We start from the raw sequence: 22,011 nt of genomic DNA, 5'->3' as shown, positions 1-22,011 counted from the left end.
TCCATTAAGACCTATGAAAAATGAACCTCTTAGCCAGTAAATTTTCTTCTGGGCTTCCAGAATATACATGTTATAATGGTGCCTGTAAATCAAGACCACCTGTACGATTTCTCTGTTGCATTGAAGACATTTCAGTACTGGCACAAATGAGATCCCATTCTTCTGATATTCTGCAATAATTCAAAAGCCGCATTTTCAACATCCGAAGATTGCATTGGTAACACAAGCCACAACACGAGGAAAGTGTTTTGCACGATCGCTGTTGTCTACAGGTAGACAGAGCTTACTGCGTGTTTTTGAAGACAACCCTCACTAGAAGACTGACCTCAATGGCATCCTTCTCTCTTTCCACCCCCCTCTATGCCCCCCTCCATCCCCCGGGCAGGATGTTATTGTTGAGCTGGATTTCCATTGTCCGGCGGCTGAGTTGGCCACCGTCCCAGAGTGCAATAGAGAGGCCCCCTAATAGATTCTTCATGTGCCTCAGTCCCGACACACATCATTGCAGGAATTTGGAAATGATTTTAGCAGAGTCCCGTCGCGCTGCGTGTAACCTTCCCCCACTACCATCTACAGAGGGAGGGAGGGACGGCGTGAACCCAACAATGTGAAAAAGAATTTTGTGAATGTACTTCAGAGAGAGAAGGAAACATGCTCCTCTACTAGTGCTGAGAATTTGAAGTGGAGCCTTTGAGTTGGATCCGTTTTGTTTGTAGTCGGGTGCGCAGGAGTCTTTAGTTTTCCCGTACCTTTAGAGCTTTGGAAAGTCATCAAGTGTTCCACAGATCAAAAACTCGCTTTCCTGCACGGACAGATTCTTGTCAGCGGCTTCACATACTTTGGCATTCTCAAAGCCTACAACATTGTTTGTGCCAGCACAAGTATACACATGTATGGAAAAACATTGCGGCCGTGTTAACCTAAAAATGTGGCGAAGAGCTGCTGGACGGGAATGAAGATAAATGGCTGTTCCACTGGCTTTGTAATGACCACAAATATTACAATGGGAAAGTTGCATTCTGACACAGTAAAGACTAATAAATGCACGCATCATTGGTAGGAAATGAGTTGCAGTCAATAACATATGTGATAATATGATTTTTTTGTGAATATTTGCATTATATATGTCCCTTAGGAAAATTCACAGTTTTTTATAGCAAAAGTATTGTTACCATGATTTTTGCCATAGTATACTGTATATGGCATATTATAGTATATAATATATTCATATATGGGTAGTTGATACATGTGTCCAACGGTGTGACAGCAAAATTTAGAAAACAAACTTAATCTTAATATAGCATTGTTTATGTTATTAATATTTATGATTATTATATAAAAAAAGCATGAGAGATTTATCTTCATTGCTATTTATTTCTACATTTTTGCTTTCACACCATATGACAAATTTGCATATTAGTCTGTCAACTACCCATTTATAAAATATAATTAATATAATATAATATAATACAGTATAGTATAGTATAATAGTTTAGAAGTTTAACTTTCATAAGGGGTTGGCTATTTATGCAAGCCTTGTATTTGGTTTTGTAGCAATAATTTTACTTATGTAGACCGTTCACCCAAAAATAAAAGTTCTGTCATCATTTGTCTGTCACCATTTCTGTCAAAGAGGTTTGGAATGACATGAGGGTGAATAAATGATGAATACATTTTTATTTTGGGTTAAACTACTCATTTAATTGAGAAACAAAGAAAGACAATCCCTGAAACATACTGTATTTACATAACTCTATTAAATGTTTTCTTTTTATTTAGCCAAAAATGACAATTCTGTTATTATTTACTCATCCTCAGGTTTTTTTTAAATCTGTATAAATGTCTTTATTCTGTTCAACACAAAAAAATATATTTTGAAGAATGTGGGGAACCAAACAGGTCTAGGGCACCATAGCAGTACCTATATTCTCCTAATATCGCTGTCAATAGTGTCGAAGAACTGTTTGTTTACAAACATTCGTCCCAATATCTTTCTTTGTATTTCGGAGAACAACACAATTTACACTGGGTAGGAACAACAACAAAATGATCACTTTTTTGGTTGAACTATCTCTTTATCTATCAAACAAGGTGCATGAAAATGGCAAAAACATACCGAGGAATGTAAATTCAGCAACATGTTGTCAACAAATGTTGACACTTGTTGTCCAAATTGTGTCGTCTACAAAGTGTTTAAAACATGATCTAAGCCAGAATTACAAAATAATGTTTTTTTCGAAGCAGTTTTCTGTCAAAAACGTGTGGTCTTTAACAGTGTCATTCATAAGAGATGCCCTCTCTATGCATGTTCTTAAGCCATGAAAAGTGAGAGGAAATACAGAAAGAGAGCGAGACAGGTGGCTAGTCCTGTCTTATCCTCCTCTCCTGTTTGAACTCTCTTTCATTCTTTTGCTCTCCTCTGGGGGTTTTTCAAGCACGCAGTCACAAACGCGTTCATTTTCTCGCTCTATTCTTTCGCTCTCCTCTTTTTTTGTCCAGCCTGCTGGATTCTGCTTCATCGCTATTCAGCTCCCAGACGGACCACCATTGATTAGAGACCTCCACCCCACCCCAACAGCACCCCTCTAAAACATACTGACACACACACACCCACCATCTCCACCTCACACACTCTGCACTCCGCAGCTGCTATGCTAATGAAGCTCAGCAATAGAGAGATGACAAGAGATGGCAGAATGAGAGATTCATAGAACCGAATCATAATAGTGCATCTTCATAGCCAACAGCGCAGAGATGTCAGAGCAATGCAAGGCGGAGAGATATTAGACAAACATACAGTAGTGGCCAAAACTTGTGTTCGACTTAGTTTAGACAGTTGACATCTTTGTTCAAAAATTGTATTAAGGATGCTCTAAAAATGTTGCATGTTACATTGATGTAGGCCTATAATAAACTAAATATCATCTATGAGAAAAATTTAAGGAGGCTTGGTAAAGAAATTACAAATAGCCCAGGAGAATGACTGCATAACACTGGGTTCAACGCGAATTAAGCGTTTTGCGCGAGTAAATAACATACAAAGTCAATGCAAAGACGCATAAAGACGCGAACTCGCGGCAGGGGATGCGAATGACGCGAATCGGGCGGCGCGATTGCCGCGAACGCGCGTCAATCACGTCTTCCGCGAAGGTTGAAAATATTTGTCAGATCGCGTCACTCACGCGAAAATAACGAACGTTTCCCGGGAGTAATAAAGAGCGTGGAACGCGATTGTTCGCGTTTGGTGTGAACCCAGCATAAGGCCCGATTCACATTTCGCGTCTAAAACCGCGCGGAAAACGAGCCGCGCCTCTTTCTCTCATCAAATGCCGCGCGCAGCACTCCGAAAAGTAGAACTTTTCCATCTCGATGCGGCGCCGACGCGCCTAGAAAAATGTACGCGCGGCACCGCATGCGCGTCGCAACCTATTTTCGCGAGCCTGCCGCGCGTCTACATTTAAAATAACGAATAATGCGCGCGGACAAGACGCGAAATGTGAATCGGGCCTAACCCAGATAGCACAGGTACATCTGTAAGATGTCTGCTAAAGATCTGGAGGTCTGGAAAACATCTGCTGTGTAAAAACATCTGCTAAACATCTTAGAAAGCGCTGTTGTACATCCATTCCAAATCATACACATCTTACAGACATCTTCTAGATGTCTATATGACATCTGACAGCAGATTTCTTAGAGATGTAGAGCAGATGAGCAAACAGCATCTGCCAGATGTCTTGCAGATGAAAATGCAGACATCAAATAGATGTCTGCCAGATGTACATGTGCTATCAGGGAATATGACCACAAGAGAGAATCAACAAACATAACAAATAAAACTAGTCAATGTTTGCATTATTTCCTGTAAGCTTTTTGTTTTTCTATGCTGTAGTTTGCCATTTAGCCAAATAAATGTATACAATAAATACCTTAAAGGTTTGGTTTATGTTGCACCATACACATCATATTCCTGAGGGCATATTGAAAACACATATTGTACAAATAGTCAATAAAAGGCATTTTTGAAAAGCATTGATAACACCAGCTGTACAGTCGGGAAGGCAAAACTTTACTTGGCCTTGTGTTAGTGTAATTCTCACACTAGAAACAAATCTCTAACCATGTATTCTGTCTTTTTCTCCCTTTTTTACTTAACTATGTTTAAGTGTATGTAAAGCTGATTTGCAACAATGCAAAATTGTGAAAAGTGGTATATAAATAAAATAAAATGTCAGCTGTACATTGCACAGTGTTGCAGAGTTGTCAGGATGCATTAAATGAACCTAAATTGAAATAAATCAGTAATCTGTTTGTAATCTGCAATTACTTCATCAAGCACATCAGCTTTACAACAGGAAACAGTTTATGCAGATCCAGTTTGTATAATCAGATTCGAGCAATAATTGTATTACCTTAACCCTAACTGCTGCATTGAGTATGAAGTGCAAAGAATGCACTGTACTGTTGCACTACTTTTGCACCACATTATCATTAGTGCCTTTTGTTGAAGCAAGCGTCAATCTCAGAAATGACTCCCAATCTTAAATAGTACATTTTGACATATCTCGTTTTGCATCCTTTGTGCGATGAGCATAAGTAATACCTCACATCATGTGTTTTGGCAACTGTTACTTTTCTAAGCAATTGTAGGTCTATACATCTGCAATGACAATAGACCAAATTTGACTAAAAGGCACAAACATCTGGTAAGATCTTCATAAGGGTTGTGATATCATTGAATAGACAAACATGCAAGAAGAAGAACAATCAGGCAGGAAATAGCACAGAGAAGTAAACCAACATGTAAACAAAGGCGAACAAAAATGGGAGGGGAGCACAAGCGCTTTGGTGGACGATAGAGGATGAATATGGTTATGTGTATATGGAGCAGGCAGCTGGGGAGAGGCCCCTGTTCTCCTCGCTCCTGCTCAGCTATTTAGACGTGTCCCTGAGCGGCGTGACCCAATGGCCTGCAGGGCGGGGCCACCCATGTGACATCTGCCTTTTTGCGCAATGGAGCACCCATATGGAGCAAACGGGCATTAACGCACACGCGCGTATGCATACATATACGCGGCCCTGGCCTTGTCACATCGCTGTACACTCCTGCTGTCTGAACCTTTTGTTCCGCTATTGTGCATCTCACTCACCCATGTTTGCCTCATTCCTGCACAGACCATAAAGAGGGAGGGTGTGTGTGTGTGTGTTGAGGAGGGACAGTCTGGTCAGCGACGTACACATTCAGCAGGCTGCGAGGGCAGGCGTGCACACATATACACAGAGCTGAGGTTAAGGTGCAGGGTAGCAGAGCAGTGGGGTCAGACTTTCTCTTTTCTACACATGTTCAGGTCTGTGTAACCAGAGGGCGTTGATGTCACCCAGCTGGACACTCTGATGGGAGTGTCGCCCGTGTCTGGGTTTGTCTTCAAGAGGATGACGTAAGCAGTTTGACAGATGAAGTATTTCGCCGTAAACACTATCAATGAACTTACAGAATCTAGTAAACACGCTGCGTAAACTTTGTCTGGTATTTCCGCTCTTTGCGCTGTGAACTGTGAATGAGATTGCAAACCGCCCGGCTTGTTGAGAAAAGGTGTGCTATTACTTTTTAACTAAGCGATTGTTATATTCGCCTAGTGGAAAACAAAAGAGGCAGAAACCTCAAATTAACATTGAATGAGGCACTTTTAGTAATAAGTCTGTTACAAATAGAACAACAGATTTCTTAACTTAAGGATCTTATCTTTTGACTGACAAGTAAGCAACAATTCAGAATTTGCTTGCAATGCCCAAACAGCCACCTACTACAAATGAGTGCAATAAACACTGCTTAAACTATCTAAAAGCAACAAAGGATCTGTTTTTTTGCCCAATGCTTGAGCAACTTGTTGCCAGCAATCTAAACGTCATTGTCTTTTACTGCTGACAATAAACTATCTTTTGTTGCACCAGTTCTCCTTCCAACTGTAATCAGGACATCTGGAAACAACTGGGCAACAAACCTCTTGACCACAGTGTCATCACATTCATGTATTCTATTGACTTTAAGATCATTCGATGTAACCAAGTACATGTCAACACACTTGATCGTGTTCACCAGTTCCACTTCTGCTTGTTGAGTGCACGCTATGTGTGTCAACCTCAACACTCCGGCTCTTGTTTGTGTGTAAGTGCCTGTATGTACGTATGTCTGGCTATGCTGTCACTCCTTTCGGCATACACAACTGTGAGTGTGCGCCGGAGAGTGATGGTGGGGAATAAAGCCCTGGTTGTTTGCAGTGAAACTATGGGTTGTAAGTGAGTGGGGAGATGCGTTTATGTTTGACTGGGCAGGCTGAATGGGACTATTCAGCAAACCCCCAAACTGCAACCCTCTTTTCTCTCCATTGTCATCCCCTCTTCTCCCTCCTGCCCCATACAGCCCCATACAGAGGAGAAAGAGATGTCTGGGTGGAAGTGAGAAGTGGGGGTTGGGGTGAACGAGGAAAAACCAAACAGGGACAAAAAGGGTAAAAAACAGCAGAAATCTGTGATGCCCCATCTGAAGACCACAAACTTTCACTGCTGTGAAAGGTGCCCCCCAGGTGTATGTCTTAGGGACTTTTCAATTGAATTTTATTCAGTGCTTCTTACGATTTACGATTTGCATTGTTGCAAAACAGCTTTACATACATTTAGACAGTGAAGAGGTATAATTATATAAGAGACAATGAAACATTGAATGAATTAGCATGATATTTGATGATGCTAATACATGATATGTTACTAGTTAAATTTCTTGTCCAGTTGTATTTATTGATTTATTTATTTCAAATTGGTTTAACTTACTTTATAAAAAATATACTATTCATTTAAAAGAATGATTTTTTAAAAATACAGTGCTGTAGTGAGCGTCTGTGCTAGTTCTCATCTTCTAGTCTATTTTTTACAAGTATTGTATTCATGGAGGAACAGCTTGGCAGAGACATTTGGCAGAGTCTTAAGTCTGATCTTATCATCATGTTTACACTTGCAGGTACCTCAACATTAACACATTTGGTTTAATGGCCCAGACTTAAGTACTTACGTTTTACTGCCACGGTAATGCAGGATGCAGTATGTACAGTGGCAACAACGTGTTTGCACACTTAACTGAAATTTTCTGGCCTTACACCTGTTTCTCACTGCCTACGCTACACAATATTATACAATGTCACATTTCTGAGCGAGTGCTCTGTTAATTTGTGTGCCAGAATGAATATGTCCCACTCATCTTGGCAATGTGAAATAGGTGCAACAGTGCGCTTATAAAAGTTTTATCACTGTATAGATTAAATATGTTTGTCATTTGTCAGCCACAAATTGAACACTTTGACTTTTTTCATATTTTACATAATACAAACTATTCAGAGAAACAAATCCACATTGAGCTTGATAATAGACAATCACCATTAAACACTTACAGACAATACTTCCAAATTAAATAGATAACAAGAAAACTGAAAGAATTCTATGTGAAACTCCTCCCATGTTCAGATGCATGTCTGATAGTGTCCATACATTGCAAGTTATTGTTTAATAAAAGAAACAGTCTCAAATGACAGGAAGGGCAAACCCAGACAGGAAGCGAGTAAAGAAGGCAATGCTTTGATGATATTTGAGGGACGTGTTTAACAAAGTTAATCCCAACTTTTCCTGAGTTCTTTATTACGTATACACAGTCAAGCTGACAAATGATCAATCGGTTTCTGTGCTTTTCCTGTGGTCACAGTCAGGAAAGAGACATAAAAGCAATCAAAGCACTCGTTATTTTCTTGGTTTCACTTTGCAAAAGACAGAAGGTGTGATTTATCTCTGGTCATTCTTATAGTCTTGACTAGATCATGAAAACATTAAATGTTTTTCCTTTTCCTGCTTTATAGGGTATGAAAGCATTTTTTATTTAAAACATTTTATGAGACACCTGACTTGAATAACAACTTGCACTGTGTTTCAGTGAAGATTAAGATACAATTATACTTTACATTAAGAAAAACAACAGGGTTGACTAAAACAGACCTGGCATTAAAATGCTGTGCTTAAAATTGTGAGCTGCTTAAATGTACAACTTAAATACTTTTTTCTATGAATATCTGCCTTTCAATGACCACTTGTTTACTATATAAAAAAAACATAACAGGGTTGACATTTTTACATCATAAAACAACAGTTTGCTTCCTAAAGAATTATAACGTCATCATTATGATAACATTAGTCTAAATTATGGATTAGATTTTTTCATTTTAAAGAGGAAAATATAACAGTAACAGGGTTGACACACAATATACAGACTTAATGGTGTTTTTAAGTATACATTATGCCAAATAAAATCACATGAACTATATTGAAAGAATAATAATAACATGCTTGCGTTATACACAACATAGCCTACTGTGTGTTCATCGAAATGTTTTCATTTGCACAAACTTGCTGGACTTTTGTTGATTAGAGTAACGTCTATATTAACTCAGAGTAACACATGGTAAAAGTTGCCATCATCACTTCATTGTTAAAGTTATTTTGTATACATACGTATATGGTATACTAATGGCCCGTAGAATGAGCCTGTAATGACATGGTCTGCATGGACACAGAGGAACTGGCTCAAGGGTGTACATTCATCGTCTCTTTCTGTGGGAAAGTCTGGGTGCGATTGGATGCATGTTTGAAAATGTATATGTGTGTAACCATCTGTATACGGTGAAGGAGAAGTGAACCTTCGTGCCTGAGCTGACTCACTTTGATCCTGTTCAGTGGTCTGAAACCGTTTTCCTGAGCTGCCAACAGACACGACACATGCACAAACAGACACACACACACCGCATCTATTCATATTGACACACCAGACGTCTTCCCACGAAGAATCACCGCAAACCGGCCGCAGTAGCACACATATTATACTCAATGTATCCTTCATTTACGCAGACCGCTGTGGGAAACATGTACATCAAAGGTTTACTGGAACTCCACAGCTGGGAGACTCATCTCGGTTCATGACTCAACACGTATAGTAAGAAAGCTCAATTATGTGCAAACACCTTTCAGCTGTGCCAAGGTGCTTTACTCATCCGGCATAAGCAGTAAACTAAATTCAGAATATAATGTGAGCGTCATGATTTTGGTGTGTTATGGGTAAAGTCTTGCTACTCTATACCCTTACCAGGTGGTCGCTTGGAGACCCAAGTTAAAATACTTCAGTGTCTGTGATATTCTTGTCCCTAGATGTGACTTGGGTTTCGAAGTCTGTACGGTTTTTCACATATTGTACTGTTTGCCAGCTAAAAATGATGTCATATAGTATATATAATGATATATTGTAGAAACATGTAGATTTGCACAACAACTGTTTCATGTTAGGTGCAAGACAAAGTTGCTAGTATTCAGAGTTAAGGATGCTTTGGTTACACTGAGAATGTGTGCCTGTGAGAAAGGGTGTCTGTGGGTTTGTGTTTGCAAATGTGGATGTTTAGGCATGTTTATTATGGGTATGCATCTTGTATAGTGCCCCCGCCCAAAAAAACACAATTTGAAAATTGTTAAATGTAAAATTGAAAACAAAGCATACAACCTTTTGTTTGCTGATTGTCAAATATCGAAAAACGGGGACTAACTTCCCAAATGATTCAATGAGCTCAGGTTTAATATTTAATCATCTAAAGCGACAACATTCATTAAGTTTGTCTTAAGGAGATCATTCACCCCAAAATAAGAAGGATGTCATGATTTAATCTTTATTTTGTTCACAACCTATACGGCTGTTTCTTCTGCGGAACACAAAAGAAGACATTTTGAGAAATGTCTCAGTGGTTTTGTGTCCATTCAATGAAAGTCAATGGGGTCGATCGTTATTTGTTTGCCAACGTTCTTCAAAATATCTTCTTTTGTGTTCTGCAGAAGAAAGAAAGTCATACAGGTTTGAAATGACAAGAGGGTGAGTGAATGATAAAACAATCTATGCCTTGTATTGAAACACTTCTCAGGGGCCACTTCGTTATCTACAGCTTTAGACTGTTTGTGTGAGGGTGTGCGAGCAGGTGATGTGGTTCTGGCCGGAAGGTCACTGAAAGCCGTCAGTTCCCTTTTCCTCTCCGGATATTCCCAGCATTCTCCCAGCAACCTCACCAGCCGTGAATTCTGGGAAACAGGGGGCAGGAAGCCTGGCTGGGCTGCTGGGAGCGTCGCTCAGATTGGACTATTTTTGCCCGGATGCAGGATCAGCCTTATCTGACTGGGTATATTGATCCAGTATTAGCGTACGACTTCTAAAACTGGTCACAGATCAGTTGAAAGGGCAAGTTCTCACAATGTCACAAACACTACAGCTGGTAAAAAGAGCCCCTATACGGAAGGAAAACACTGACCTCTGGTGGCTACTGTCAGAAGATGAGAGCTAATGATACATTTTCTAGAGTTCCTCTTTGAAAAATAAGTGTGAATGAAAATATAAAGAATAGCACAGTTTGCTTCAGTATCTCCTAATGCAACGCAGTAGCTTCATGTCATTCAAAACGCGTATATGACTCTTTCTTCTGTGGAACACATTTTTAGAAATGTCTCAGTGTTGTAAATGAAGAGCGTGACCAGATGAATCTCGTACTTAATGTGTCTTTATTAGCCTGAATATGTTTTTATATGTTGTGTTAATGCTCACGTAAATGCCATTTGGAAACTGATCCATGTTTTGCTTTGAGTTTAAACAAAATTCATTTTTCTTCAAACCATTTCACTTAATTCGCCTTGAGAAACTCGTCATCCTCTGCAAAAACAAAAATACAAAATTAAACTTTGAGTTAACTACACTGAGATATTTCTCAGCCATAAAGTTTCTATTCAATAATGATATAAATCAGCGGTTCTTAATCCTATTACTGGATAGGTTTAGTTCAACTGAAAATGATATCCTTGCATCATTTATTCACCCTGATGTCATTCCAAACCTGCAATATTTCTATTGCAGAACACAAAAGAAGATATTTTGAAGAACGGTGGTAACCAAACAACATTTCACAAAATATCTTCTTCTGTGTTCTACAGAACAACGAGTCGTATACAGGTTTGGAATGACCTGATGGTGAATAAATGATGACAGAGTTTTTATTTTGGGGTGAACTATCCTTTTAACACATTGACTGTTGAAGGGGATTTGTAAGATGAAAAACACATCCAGTTGAAGGTCTTCCAGAAACAGGTCTTACCGTCACTCATCATAACACCGCAGTATTCATTACACTCTTTCTGGCTGTAGAATCGGTTTCCGTTGCCCTTGCAGCCTCCATATTTGAAGGACACGCACTTTCCAACAGATGAATCAAAGGCCCACAGGTCTAGGGAAGCTTTACAGGGACCAGAGTCAATGGGGAGTCTACAGGTAGCTAGAGAGACAGATATTACATATTAGGACTTAACACAGAAACACTGTTGTTGCAAATCTGTGTGCTGTTATTTATACAGTAAAATACTTTTTTTTACAAATCTTTATACAGTCTGTTAATCCTTGAAACCATTCAACAACATACAGTATAAGTACCCAGACAAGCAATGATATCTGATTTATGTTGAATCAATGTTGATTTAATGTTGATTCAATAGTAAATCAATTATCTTTGCTCTCTGGGTCGTCTATATGACTTGTGCGTTATTTACAGATAATCTTTTCCGCTGGAAGGTTATAATTAGGTCCAGAGACCATTAAAGTCGGCATGAAACGGAAGTAGCGATTGTCTTTTTTCAAGTAAATTCCAGAATTCAAAAATGTAGGGCGGGACTTGATTTCATCGACCGACAACTGATTAGATCGCTAAAAGGTGAAAGATTTGAACACCAGTTTGCAATCTGTCAGTCATTGCAGCCCCGCCCACGCGCCGACCAGAAGCAAAGAGAGGTCGTTTCGAGAGGGGGAGGTTGACGTTTTTGATTGAACATTACAAGTGCAAATGAATAATAAAAAAAAGATGTGCACGGATAAATAATTTACAAAAAATACTTAAAACAATTAGAATGATCATTTTTAATTTCATGTCGACTTTAAAGTCCCAGTAAAATAAAAAATGACAATTCTTATTTTTTCATGGAATATTGTAGCGTTTATTGTAAATAGCATATCAATGTGGATCATTTTCTTTTTAAAATTCATGTACCCTCATAATCTTCAGTTAAAATCTGAATATGCACTTCCGCCCTGAAATGACTATCCATCTCAAATGACGTAAATTAGCGTCCGTTAACTCCTCCCCTTCAACTGTCAGTTTGCTGCCAGTTTCATTTCAAAATCAATGCAACCGCTGTTTTTACACATCCAATCAATTCGCAGTGAAAAACGCAAGCCACGCCCACTCATTTTCTCCTTTGAAATTTGTTTTCCCTCGGAAATGTGTAAGTAAAATGACTTCCAGTTCACGGGGACTTTAAGGCCTGAAACCCCCCCCAAAAGGTTTATCCCTACATTAACAGCTAAACAGATGAGGTCACTATGAACTCTCAATGAGTTAAAAAGATCTCATATCCCGTTTTTGTTCCACATAAGAATGAACGTAATGAAGGTTTTGAAACTTTTCCTTTAAGACTGAGTGATTCCCAATGCAAGGCAATCGCACCGTACAGAGTGTCATTGAAACACACACACCCTCAGTGCGACAGCTCTGCAGACACTCCTTCTCTGTCACGAAGTTATTCTGGTTCCCCATACAGCCTCCATAGGTGAACATCTGACAGGTCATGATGGACGAGTTGTAAAAGTAGCGTTGTAACATTCCAAAACACGGACCGGAATCGACCGGGGCCTTACAGGCTTCTACGGAGACACACATAAACACACTGTGATCAAAATAAAGGATGATACTCATCGAATTGATATAACTATCCCTGTTTAAAGTACTCGCTGAAGCACATTTTTGCCCAGCATGATTGATGCATGGAAACCGGTCCAACTGGGCACAAAACCACCCAATCTGGCAACACTGGTTACATTTTATGAATGTATTTTAAACAGATTTTTTTTAGAAATCTTTTATAATTGTTATATGTGACGAGTTAATTTGCAAAAACAAATGACTCCGTTTTTAAATATTTTTAAAAAGCATGTTTTTTAAAATTATGTTATCATGTTTTTATGGCAGTTAGCTGTATTTTTTAAGTTATTATTACCTAATCAAAACAACCCAACTGCAGTTTGATCGACATTACTTGGAATGAACAATAAAAAAATATTTGTGATTTTATTAAACAGAGTTATGTGAATTATATATTAGGCCTATAGGTACTATACTATACTATATATGTTATATTGCAACTTAATACTGTACACATTAACTTTATTTAACACATTGCAAGACAATCCTACTTTTAAAATGAAAAATTCACAGTAACTGTGACCAGTTAAATAGTGAAATATTGCTGAAAAATGTACAAAATGTAATTTGTCATGTACACACATTATAAGTGTGTATTATATCATTATTTATAAATGATAAAAGATCATTTGTAGTATAAAACTCACCAGGTCCTCTGAACATGGGCGTGTCATCACCCGATCCCTCTTCAGGGGGCGGCACAACCACATTCCTCCTCGCCCTCTATTGTGATTGGATGACATAACAAGATTAACAAAGCTTATCTATGCAATACAACTGTTTCACTACTTTCACCTGTTATGAAATCATGTTTTGTTTTGTTTTTGATATACAATCTCTATAAATGTCTGTATGCAGTGACAATGAGCTTTCTACCTGGATCTGTGGCTCTGGCATGACCTGCTCACCTGGAACACATTCACCTGATGGCACAAAAGAAGAGCAACAGTGACAGAAATAAAGACGAATGGGGTGCTTTGTGTTAGTTTGTGTGTCTCAGTACCTTTGTTTTTCTTCATAACTATGGTATCTTCACTCATTCCCTGTTCAGCCACCAGAGCCTTGAAGTCTTCGATGAGAGTGGGTCGCAGCTCCATAGTACGACCTACAGGGGGCAGTATAATCGAAAATATTTAAAAAACAATTAGGAGCTGTTAACTGGTAGTCGAAAGTGTGAAGAAAAGTAATTGTGGGTAATAGAAACCCCAAAAAAGCTAACATTTTAACACAACTCAAACGTTAGAACAAAATACAACCAACATAACCTTTAGAGCTGAATTAAAATGTTAAACAAACATCTGAAAGACGTGTGCGTGTGTGTGGGGGAAAAACTGAAACAGGAACAGTGTTGTTTGCATGTTGTCAAATGGTTGATACCAAGCTGGGCACCTTTGGCATGCATATACATTTTGCATACTAAATAGGATGAAGAGTAGGTAACGTTGATTCTTATATTGCATTTTATATTGATCTAAGCATTTATTACTTACCATAGAGTTTCACAGATGTCGTTTTTTCACCTCCCGACTTCTGTTTATACATCACCACCAGTGCATACTCATCATAGTTTGTGTGAACCACATAGGCATCAACATCAGCGTTCCACTCTACAGGGGAGAGACACACAAACAGTCAGTGGTTTACACAAGAACACTGTACAGTCGACTGTAAGGGTTTACTCACTGGAAACATGATATTTGAATTTTCCAGGTGTTGTGGTCATCTGATATTCTCCACTGATGGACTTGCAGGTGCCATGCCTGCAAACCAAAAGCATGGATTAATACACTGGTTCTTAAACTTTTCCATTTTTTTGTGTAGAGTGCATTGCTTTGCGGCCCCCTAAATAAAGACTTATAATGTTAAACTTAGAATTTGAATTGAACCAAAAACATATTCAGTTATACAATCCTGGAACATCAATTCATTGGGTTGGTGGTCTTATTTTTCTGATGTTTGATTGCATAAAATCTATGATAAATTTCTACAGTACATTTCATAAAATGCCACAAAATATGTGCCCCCATGGATTAATCTTGGGGCCCCCCAGGGGACCATGACCTTTTGCGTTGCTGACGCAATGTTTTACCACTGAGCAACAGGAACACAGGATTGTTTATATTGACTCAGTATTTTACATTGAGTCATTCTACAAACAAGGGCAAAACTATTTCAAAATGATTTTACTTATTTGTTTACACGAGTTCAATTACCTCTGGTTTTAACAGGGTTGACAATTTATGATGGTCAAATCTAACAAAATATAAAATGACAAAAAAGAAGACTTTGTATATCCAACGACAGATTTTGCATGAATGACGTGTGTTTCAAATGTTTTGAAAGAAAAAAATCATTTAATTGGCAAAACAATAGTTTTCATTTATTTTGTAAATCAATACTTGCTGGCACACTGTAATTTACAGTCAAATTGACTTTAGAAGTCATTGTCAATTTGCTATTTTGGGCAGTGTTGAGTTGCCGTGAATCGCAACTTATTTTGATGAGTTGAAGTAATGTAAAAACATTTCAATACTCAAAATAATAAGTTAAAATGACTCAAAAACGACTTAAACTTAATTGTACAGCAAAAACATATTTACAGTCTTTTGCTGGATTTTGTTGATGAATCTTTTGCAAATGCACATTGTGAGTGTCCTTCCGTAAACATGTAAATGAGCGGCACATGAAGCACGTGTTTTGAAGAAAAGTCACCCATCCTACCTGAAAGATGTGCGGGTCATGCTGATCAGCTCTGATGATCCAGAGGACTTCAGCTCCAAAGAGCCGATGGCTGCTTCACCCTTATGACGCTTGAGCCAAGGGCAGGTAGACGCCACTGCTATATCATACCATTTCCCCATAAACTTTAAGAGGAAAGAGATGGTGAAGGTCAAGGGAGAAGATCAGATTAGGAGAAATTGGTTCTATTGATTATGTCTCTAGCCAAATAACATCAATAATTCAAGTGATAAACAGGATTATTTAGGCGGAAAATTTTTGTAAATTAAATTATGGGAAGTGCCCTACTTTAACCCAATTCACCACAATAGTAATAATTATGGTAAAAATTACAATGAATCAAAGAACTGCTATGGGCACAAAATAAAAAAAGGTATGCCAACAAATTTAGCATGATGCCTTTTTGTAAAATACATTACAAACGCTATTGGGGCATGTTGTCACAAAGATTACAAACAATAGGTTTTAAGATAGGATGTGTGTCTATATAGAATAAAAACAAAATAATCACTATAGACTAGCAGATTCTTAAACTTAAAAACACGTTTCATTTGAAGAAAAAGTTATATGAAGGCCTATTATATAAATCAAACCTACCCGGTTTACATCAAAGTTCTCTTGGGTCTGAGGTTCAGAGTGTCCAGCATGAAGCAAGCCCATGAAGGCTAGCAGAAACCCCAGGAGCACACGCATCATTCTGTCCGTCTGTGATCCAGTTAAAGTTCTGATCTGTAAGCCAGATGAGCACCAGGACTGTCCTCTTCCTCCACAGAACATCGACCCCCTGGCCATGTACAACACCACCCCCACAAACAGCCCAACAAAACAAACAGAACAAAGTTCTTCTTATCGGTCTATTGATTCCAACCTCTTTGTGCCTTGCTTTTATTTAGTAGGAAAGAAAGTTAAAAGCTGGAATACAGAACAAATGAAACAGTTGAATGCTAATGGATAAATCACAGACATTTAAAGAAATTCCTGATGTTCAGCCGCACGCAACACAAAACCGTTTTGCTGCTATTCAGTATGTGAGGGGTAAAAAATGTTACGTTTTCAGCATATTTCATACACAGTTGAAAACTTGCTTCACGAATCTGCTCTTAAACAGATATTGTAACCTCATTGTGATTTTCCATATAATATAAAAAGTCATATACAGTCATTTCCACACATTTGGCTACATGTTTGTCAGTTTCTCCATTTCTTTATCTTTCTAATATGTTTGTGTGTGTGCCACTCGCTCACACCGACACTGCATTGTGTTGTTTGCAGGTATTGCAGTCCTTCAGTGCAGTTACTATAGCAGAACACTGTTCTTTCATCAACACACAAGAGACAATGAACGCACGACAGACCTCATGCATTTCACATTAGCTCATGAATGCTAGAACTTTAATTCCACAGTAGAGTCTAAAACTATAAAACCACACTTGAAATATATATTTTTTATTTGTGACCAGGATTTGTGTTTACACGTTAAACCAAACAAAAAAGTAAAAAAAGTACAATTTTGCACTACAAGGTCACAAACCAAATATAAGCCTGATTTGTGACATTGAAATCTAAACACACTAAATAGAAGCTTACTAGTGATTTCAGACATTTGGTCTTTACTGTACAGTACATAACACATAAATAGAAAAGACATGTTTATGCAAACTAAGAAACTTTAGACAAACCCCCTTAAATGAAAGGATCTATGCCATAAGAGAAAAAAAATCAAATAAAAAACACGTTCCTTTTAGTATATAAAATAAGGCAATAAAAGGTAAGCAGGGATATACAGAACAGCATAGAAATTGCAGCAGAAGAGAAATATTTGGATATTATGTGATGCATTGTTGTGAAGCTCGGGCTGTGTGCAGCAGGTAAGAGAATCAGGAACTGAAATAAAATAAAAACGTGATTACAAAACAATAAATACAACATTGATCCAATGATTTAAGTGTGCATGAGCAGTAGATTTATATTGTTGTAGGCCTAATTCACTTTCTTTCAAATTCTTTACTTAAAACCTCATCTTTTGGAATTTAAAGTGTATTCTAAAATATGTTATTTTTGCTGTTATTGAAGTCTTTTAACAATTAAAGCACGATCCTCAAAACCTCAAAGGATAGTGTTCGAGGCATGTATGTACAATAAATGCTGTACGCTCATAATAAGAGCTTACCTATTTTCCTGATGAAGGACAGTTTTCTACAACAACAACAAAAAAAGAGAGAGAGAGAAACAAAACCACAAAAATGAGAGATTGTGTAGGAAGAGAAATCAACGCCTAAACGACTGTTTTGTGTTTAAAAAGTCTACTGAACTACACACTTGTAATATTTACATGTAGTCATTTAGCAGACGCTTTTATCCAAAGCGACTTACATTTTTTAATATTAAAATGAAATGATTTGGTTGATTGTACAATGCACAATCAAGCAGTTATGATCACAGATTTAACCACGGCAGAATGATCGAAGGACCAAATTGATACAGTATATAGCGTTGGAAGAAATCTGACAGAAGTCCATTACACAAAGCGATCATCATAACTGTTTGACCACAAATCATGAATGACCGTTGAGAATCTAGTATTCCAGTCTTATAATCTGAATATTTCTCAGTTTGTCAGCAGCGTAAGTAAGTTTACCAGCAGGTGGTGGAGTCAGGATGGATTCTCTGGAGAAGCCTCGTGCTATGGCGTACGCTCTGAACTTCTCCATCAGATTGGCACTTAACCTCTTAGTACGACCTACAGTTTCATTGGATTCAGTCATCATAGCTTCCAAAGGCAAACGACATTGATCCTAAATGTGTTATTTTGAACATTTCTTACCATAAAGAGCCACTTGTGTATACTCCTTGTTAAACTTCTTGTGTTTGAAGACCATTGCATACTCTGTGTAGTTTGTCTCCACCACTGTAACATCCTTTACCCTTTTATGACCTTGAAATAACGTAAACAGAACTGATGGGGTTTCCTTACTATCGGTCAAAAATTCTATATACTGTATATACATAAAACATAATATAATATAATACATATTCTACATGGCATTTAGTATTAAATCTGCTCTGACTCACGAGTACTGTAGTAGTCGAATACACCAGGCACAGATGTCTTCTCATAAATGTAGACCTTACGCTGACAACCAGAAGGCCTAATGCACAAGAGAGATATAGGATATATGTGACCCTGGAGTCTGGACAACAAAACCAGTCTTATAGGGCGAAATTGAGATTCATACATCATCCGAAAGCTGAATAAATCTTTTCATGATGTGTGGTTAGGACAGGACAAAATTTGGCCGAGATACAACTATATAAACCAGAGGATTCTGAGGGTGCAGAGAAATCAAAATATTGAGAAAATCGCATTTGAAGTTGTTAATCAGAGGCGCTGTAGCTGGTTTGTTTTAAAGCTCTCTATTGACTTACCGCTGTAATGACATCGTGGAGAGTAGATGAACCCGAAGGCTGAAATTCTAAGCTTTACATAGATACCAAACTTGAGGGTATTACCAAAGAGCGGGCAGCAGCGAGCGATGATTGTAGGCGTATTTCCGGCCATTTTTATTAGCGATTTTGCTGCATCCACTCACAAAAAGATAAAGTTTTAATATAAATACACAGTAAAAAAATCCAACTTGCAAAATGTTCTCCCTACAAAGATAAATAAGTAAATTGAACATAGAATTTTTAGTTAAAGGAGTCAAATTATTGTTTTGCATATTATAAACAAACAGTTTTTAACATGTTTCTAACAAAGATTATTCCGTTTACTGGATTAGATTCTAAAATGATTGGCCAAAATGTGTCAGAAAGTTTGCCCGACTTACAAAACCGAGTATTCTGAACAGCAATATTGCAAGAGTTTGAAAGTTGCATTGCAGCATGTTCAATTCTGAGTTTCTTATTTGTTTTTCTTTTAAAGATTAGTGTTTTAGTTCTTGCTGGCTTAATGTATGCTTTAATATCGTTGTTACTGTTAGTTATATGTTGTGTTTCAGTTTTTTAATGAATGATGGTTTTTGATCGTTACCTTGGTTGAGGTTTGTGTGATCAATGTTGAGGTGTGTGTGCATGACACAACGGCGCAGCTGGAATAAGTGCACTCAACACAAACTGTTAAACAGTTATTTGATCAAACTTTTGATCTTTCTGAGGGAGAAAACAGCCAACAAAAAATATTTTGTTCTGTTGTTCATTAGGTAAACTTGACTATGTTGTGAAAACTAATGACTTAAACATAATTGTTTAAGTTAGGTGGACTTCAGTCTCTGTTTGTTGAATTAACTCAAAAACGTGCTTGTGATAGGTTGCCTTATTATTTTAAGTTGAGTCAACTCCAGTGTTGGGTGTAACTAGTTACTAAGAAATTAGTTACTGAAATTGAATGACTTTTCCTTTAAAAAAAGTAAAGTAAAGGATAACTCTTATTTTTTCTGTAATCAATTAATTTGTTTGTAATTGAACTAAATACTGTGTAATTTATACAATACTGGAATTGACATTCAAATTCAAAGTCTAACTTTAAAATGCATGCCTTAATGTATATTTCTCACATTTGTAATACTTTGGTCAGTTAATAAGAGTACTTTATGTAGTTTTATATGATTTATTTGAATGAATTAGGAGTCGTTTCATGTCTATCCTTGAATCACTTAACTAATCAAGGTTGATATAGAAAGTAATTAGTAATAAGTAACTAAATACTTTTTGGAGAGAGTAATTTGTACAGTAATCTAATTACACTATTGAATATGTAATGAGTAACTAGTTATTAATTACTTTTTCAGAGTAACTTACCCAACACTGCTCAACTCCTTTTTTTAGGAAATATACAAAATATCCTCATAGAACATGATTTTTACTTAATATCCTAATAATTTTTGGCATAAAAAATCGATTATTTTGACCCATGCAATGTTTTGTTGGCTTTTGCCACAAATATTCCCGTGCTACTTCAGAATGGTTTTCCTGTCAAGGGTCACATATTATAAAATGTATTATAATTATATATTATAAAATGATAAATAATATACAATATTACACAATATACAAAATATATTCATGTTTTTACTTTGAAGTCCACATTGTCATGTTCACATCGCCGTTTTCCTTTGGTTCCACGATGCCCATAGAGATGGTGAGTCTGCTTCTATATGGAATAAAGCCTGGAGAGTCATAGGCGAGCCCGACCCGATACCACTTCCCTGCAAACTGCACATACACAACACACCTTATGCAAGTCATATAGATATTCAATCAAAATATCAAATTTATAAGATGTCAAAAACAGATTTAACATTTAACCGCCTAAAGTTGTTAAAATGATACAAATGATCTTGAGAAATGTTTGATGTCAGTGACGTAAATGATGCAACTTATCCTTTTGTGTCTCTCATCATTAAAGGGATAGATCACCCAAAAATAAAAAGTCTCTCATCATTTACTCATTAAAAACTGTATATGTGTGTAACGCAAAAGAAGATATTTTAATAATGTCTCAGTGGTTTTGTGTCCATACAATGGAAGCCAATGGGGTCCAGTGTTGTTTGGTTACCAAAATACTTAAAAAACATCTTATGTGTTGCAGGTTTGGAATGACATGATGGTGAGTAAATGATCAAATAATATTCATTTTGGTATTCAACTATCCCTTTAAGAACGGATATGAATGAGCCGTTTTCTGTTTCAAAGAGAAATAAGTTATACAGGTTTGAAACATCACAGCCAATTTGATGTTAGGCCAAAAACCATTCATCTTAATTTGTACTGTTCGAAATATATTTTGTCTTCAAGCGGCATCCATGTATAAACCCAACATAAATATAAACCAACGTAAACAAAGCTGTTCCAACTTCTTAAACTTCTCACAGTCTTTGCGAAGGCCATGAGATCTGGTCATAAACCACACAGTCCTTATTGCAACACTGAGACCTTTGACCTGTGGTCTGTTTGTCTACACTGTCCCTACTGTTAATGCAATCCGTTGTCCTAGACCCCTGAAACGACCTTGTGGAGCATTACCCTACAGTACTAGATCTAAACAAGCAAAAACAGCTTTTACTTGTCTGCATTTTCACCTTAAGAAAACACACTAGTTTCAATACAGACATCTTTCAGATGTCTAAATCTGCAATGGCTTTCTTAAATGCTGTAGCATAAAATGACACTCTAAAAACAGATAAACCACCCCATTAAAATAACCGGAAAAAAAACAGGCTTTACTGGAGGTAAAATAAGTCTCACCCTTTGGAGGTCAAAGTTTTTCTGTGGTTGGACACTGGCGCCGGTTCCCATCACGAAGAGCATCTCCAAAAAAGCGGTCACCAAGGCAATTTTCATGGTTGCGTTGAGAGGACCGCGAGCCAGGGAACTGATTGTGAACTGTTGAGGGTCCGCCAAAGGGGATGCC

The 22,011-nt window shown here is 37.5% G+C and overlaps 2 protein-coding genes across 3 annotated transcripts; both read right to left on the bottom strand.

Moving 5' to 3' along the window:
- Positions 1–10,585: 10,585 nt before the first annotated feature.
- On the bottom strand, positions 10,586–16,427 carry ambp (alpha-1-microglobulin/bikunin precursor). Its single transcript, XM_057321303.1, has 10 exons — positions 16,200–16,427; positions 15,585–15,727; positions 14,547–14,623; positions 14,354–14,470; positions 13,867–13,968; positions 13,740–13,786; positions 13,511–13,586; positions 12,638–12,805; positions 11,211–11,387; positions 10,586–10,771 (listed from the first exon to the last, which is right to left on the bottom strand). Exons 1-10 carry the CDS (start codon positions 16,392–16,394, stop codon positions 10,743–10,745), a joined length of 1,131 nt encoding a protein of 376 aa, XP_057177286.1. The 5' UTR covers positions 16,395–16,427; the 3' UTR covers positions 10,586–10,742.
- Positions 16,428–17,064: 637 nt separating this feature from the next.
- ptgdsa (prostaglandin D2 synthase a) lies at positions 17,065–21,952 on the bottom strand. Of its 2 annotated transcripts, XM_057321305.1 has the most exons (7): positions 21,846–21,952; positions 20,674–20,813; positions 18,675–18,751; positions 18,427–18,537; positions 18,241–18,342; positions 17,773–17,798; positions 17,065–17,486 (listed from the first exon to the last, which is right to left on the bottom strand). In XM_057321305.1, exons 1-6 carry the CDS (start codon positions 21,939–21,941, stop codon positions 17,773–17,775), a joined length of 552 nt encoding a protein of 183 aa, XP_057177288.1. In that variant the 5' UTR covers positions 21,942–21,952; the 3' UTR covers positions 17,065–17,486. The 2 variants fall into 2 exon arrangements, with proteins under 2 accessions (XP_057177288.1, XP_057177289.1); XM_057321306.1 differs by lacking the exon at positions 18,241–18,342.
- Between the last annotated feature and the right edge of the window lie 59 nt (positions 21,953–22,011).

The sequence above is a fragment of the Triplophysa rosa genome, linkage group LG22 (assembly GCF_024868665.1).
Source record: "Triplophysa rosa linkage group LG22, Trosa_1v2, whole genome shotgun sequence".
Lineage (NCBI taxonomy): Eukaryota > Metazoa > Chordata > Actinopteri > Cypriniformes > Nemacheilidae > Triplophysa > Triplophysa rosa.
This window is presented reverse-complemented; position numbering and strand designations above follow the sequence as displayed.

Bases quoted from the DNA above. Each gene is read 5' to 3' on its own strand.
- ambp (XM_057321303.1), bottom strand. From the start codon at position 16,394: ATGGCCAGGGGGTCGATGTTCTGTGGAGGAAGAGGACAGTCCTGGTGC. The intron at 13,969-14,353 runs GTAAGTAATAAA...TGCCCCCTGTAG, and splicing joins GACATCTGTGAAACTCTATG to GTCGTACTATGGAGCTGCGA. The intron at 13,787-13,866 runs GTACTGAGACAC...TTGTGCCATCAG, and splicing joins AGTTATGAAGAAAAACAAAG to GTGAATGTGTTCCAGGTGAG.
- ptgdsa (XM_057321305.1), bottom strand. From the start codon at position 21,941: ATGAAAATTGCCTTGGTGACCGCTTTTTTGGAGATGCTCTTCGTGATG. The intron at 18,538-18,674 runs GTGAGTCAGAGC...CGTTATTTCAAG, and splicing joins ATTCGACTACTACAGTACTC to GTCATAAAAGGGTAAAGGAT. The intron at 18,343-18,426 runs GTAAGAAATGTT...ATGAAACTGTAG, and splicing joins TACACAAGTGGCTCTTTATG to GTCGTACTAAGAGGTTAAGT.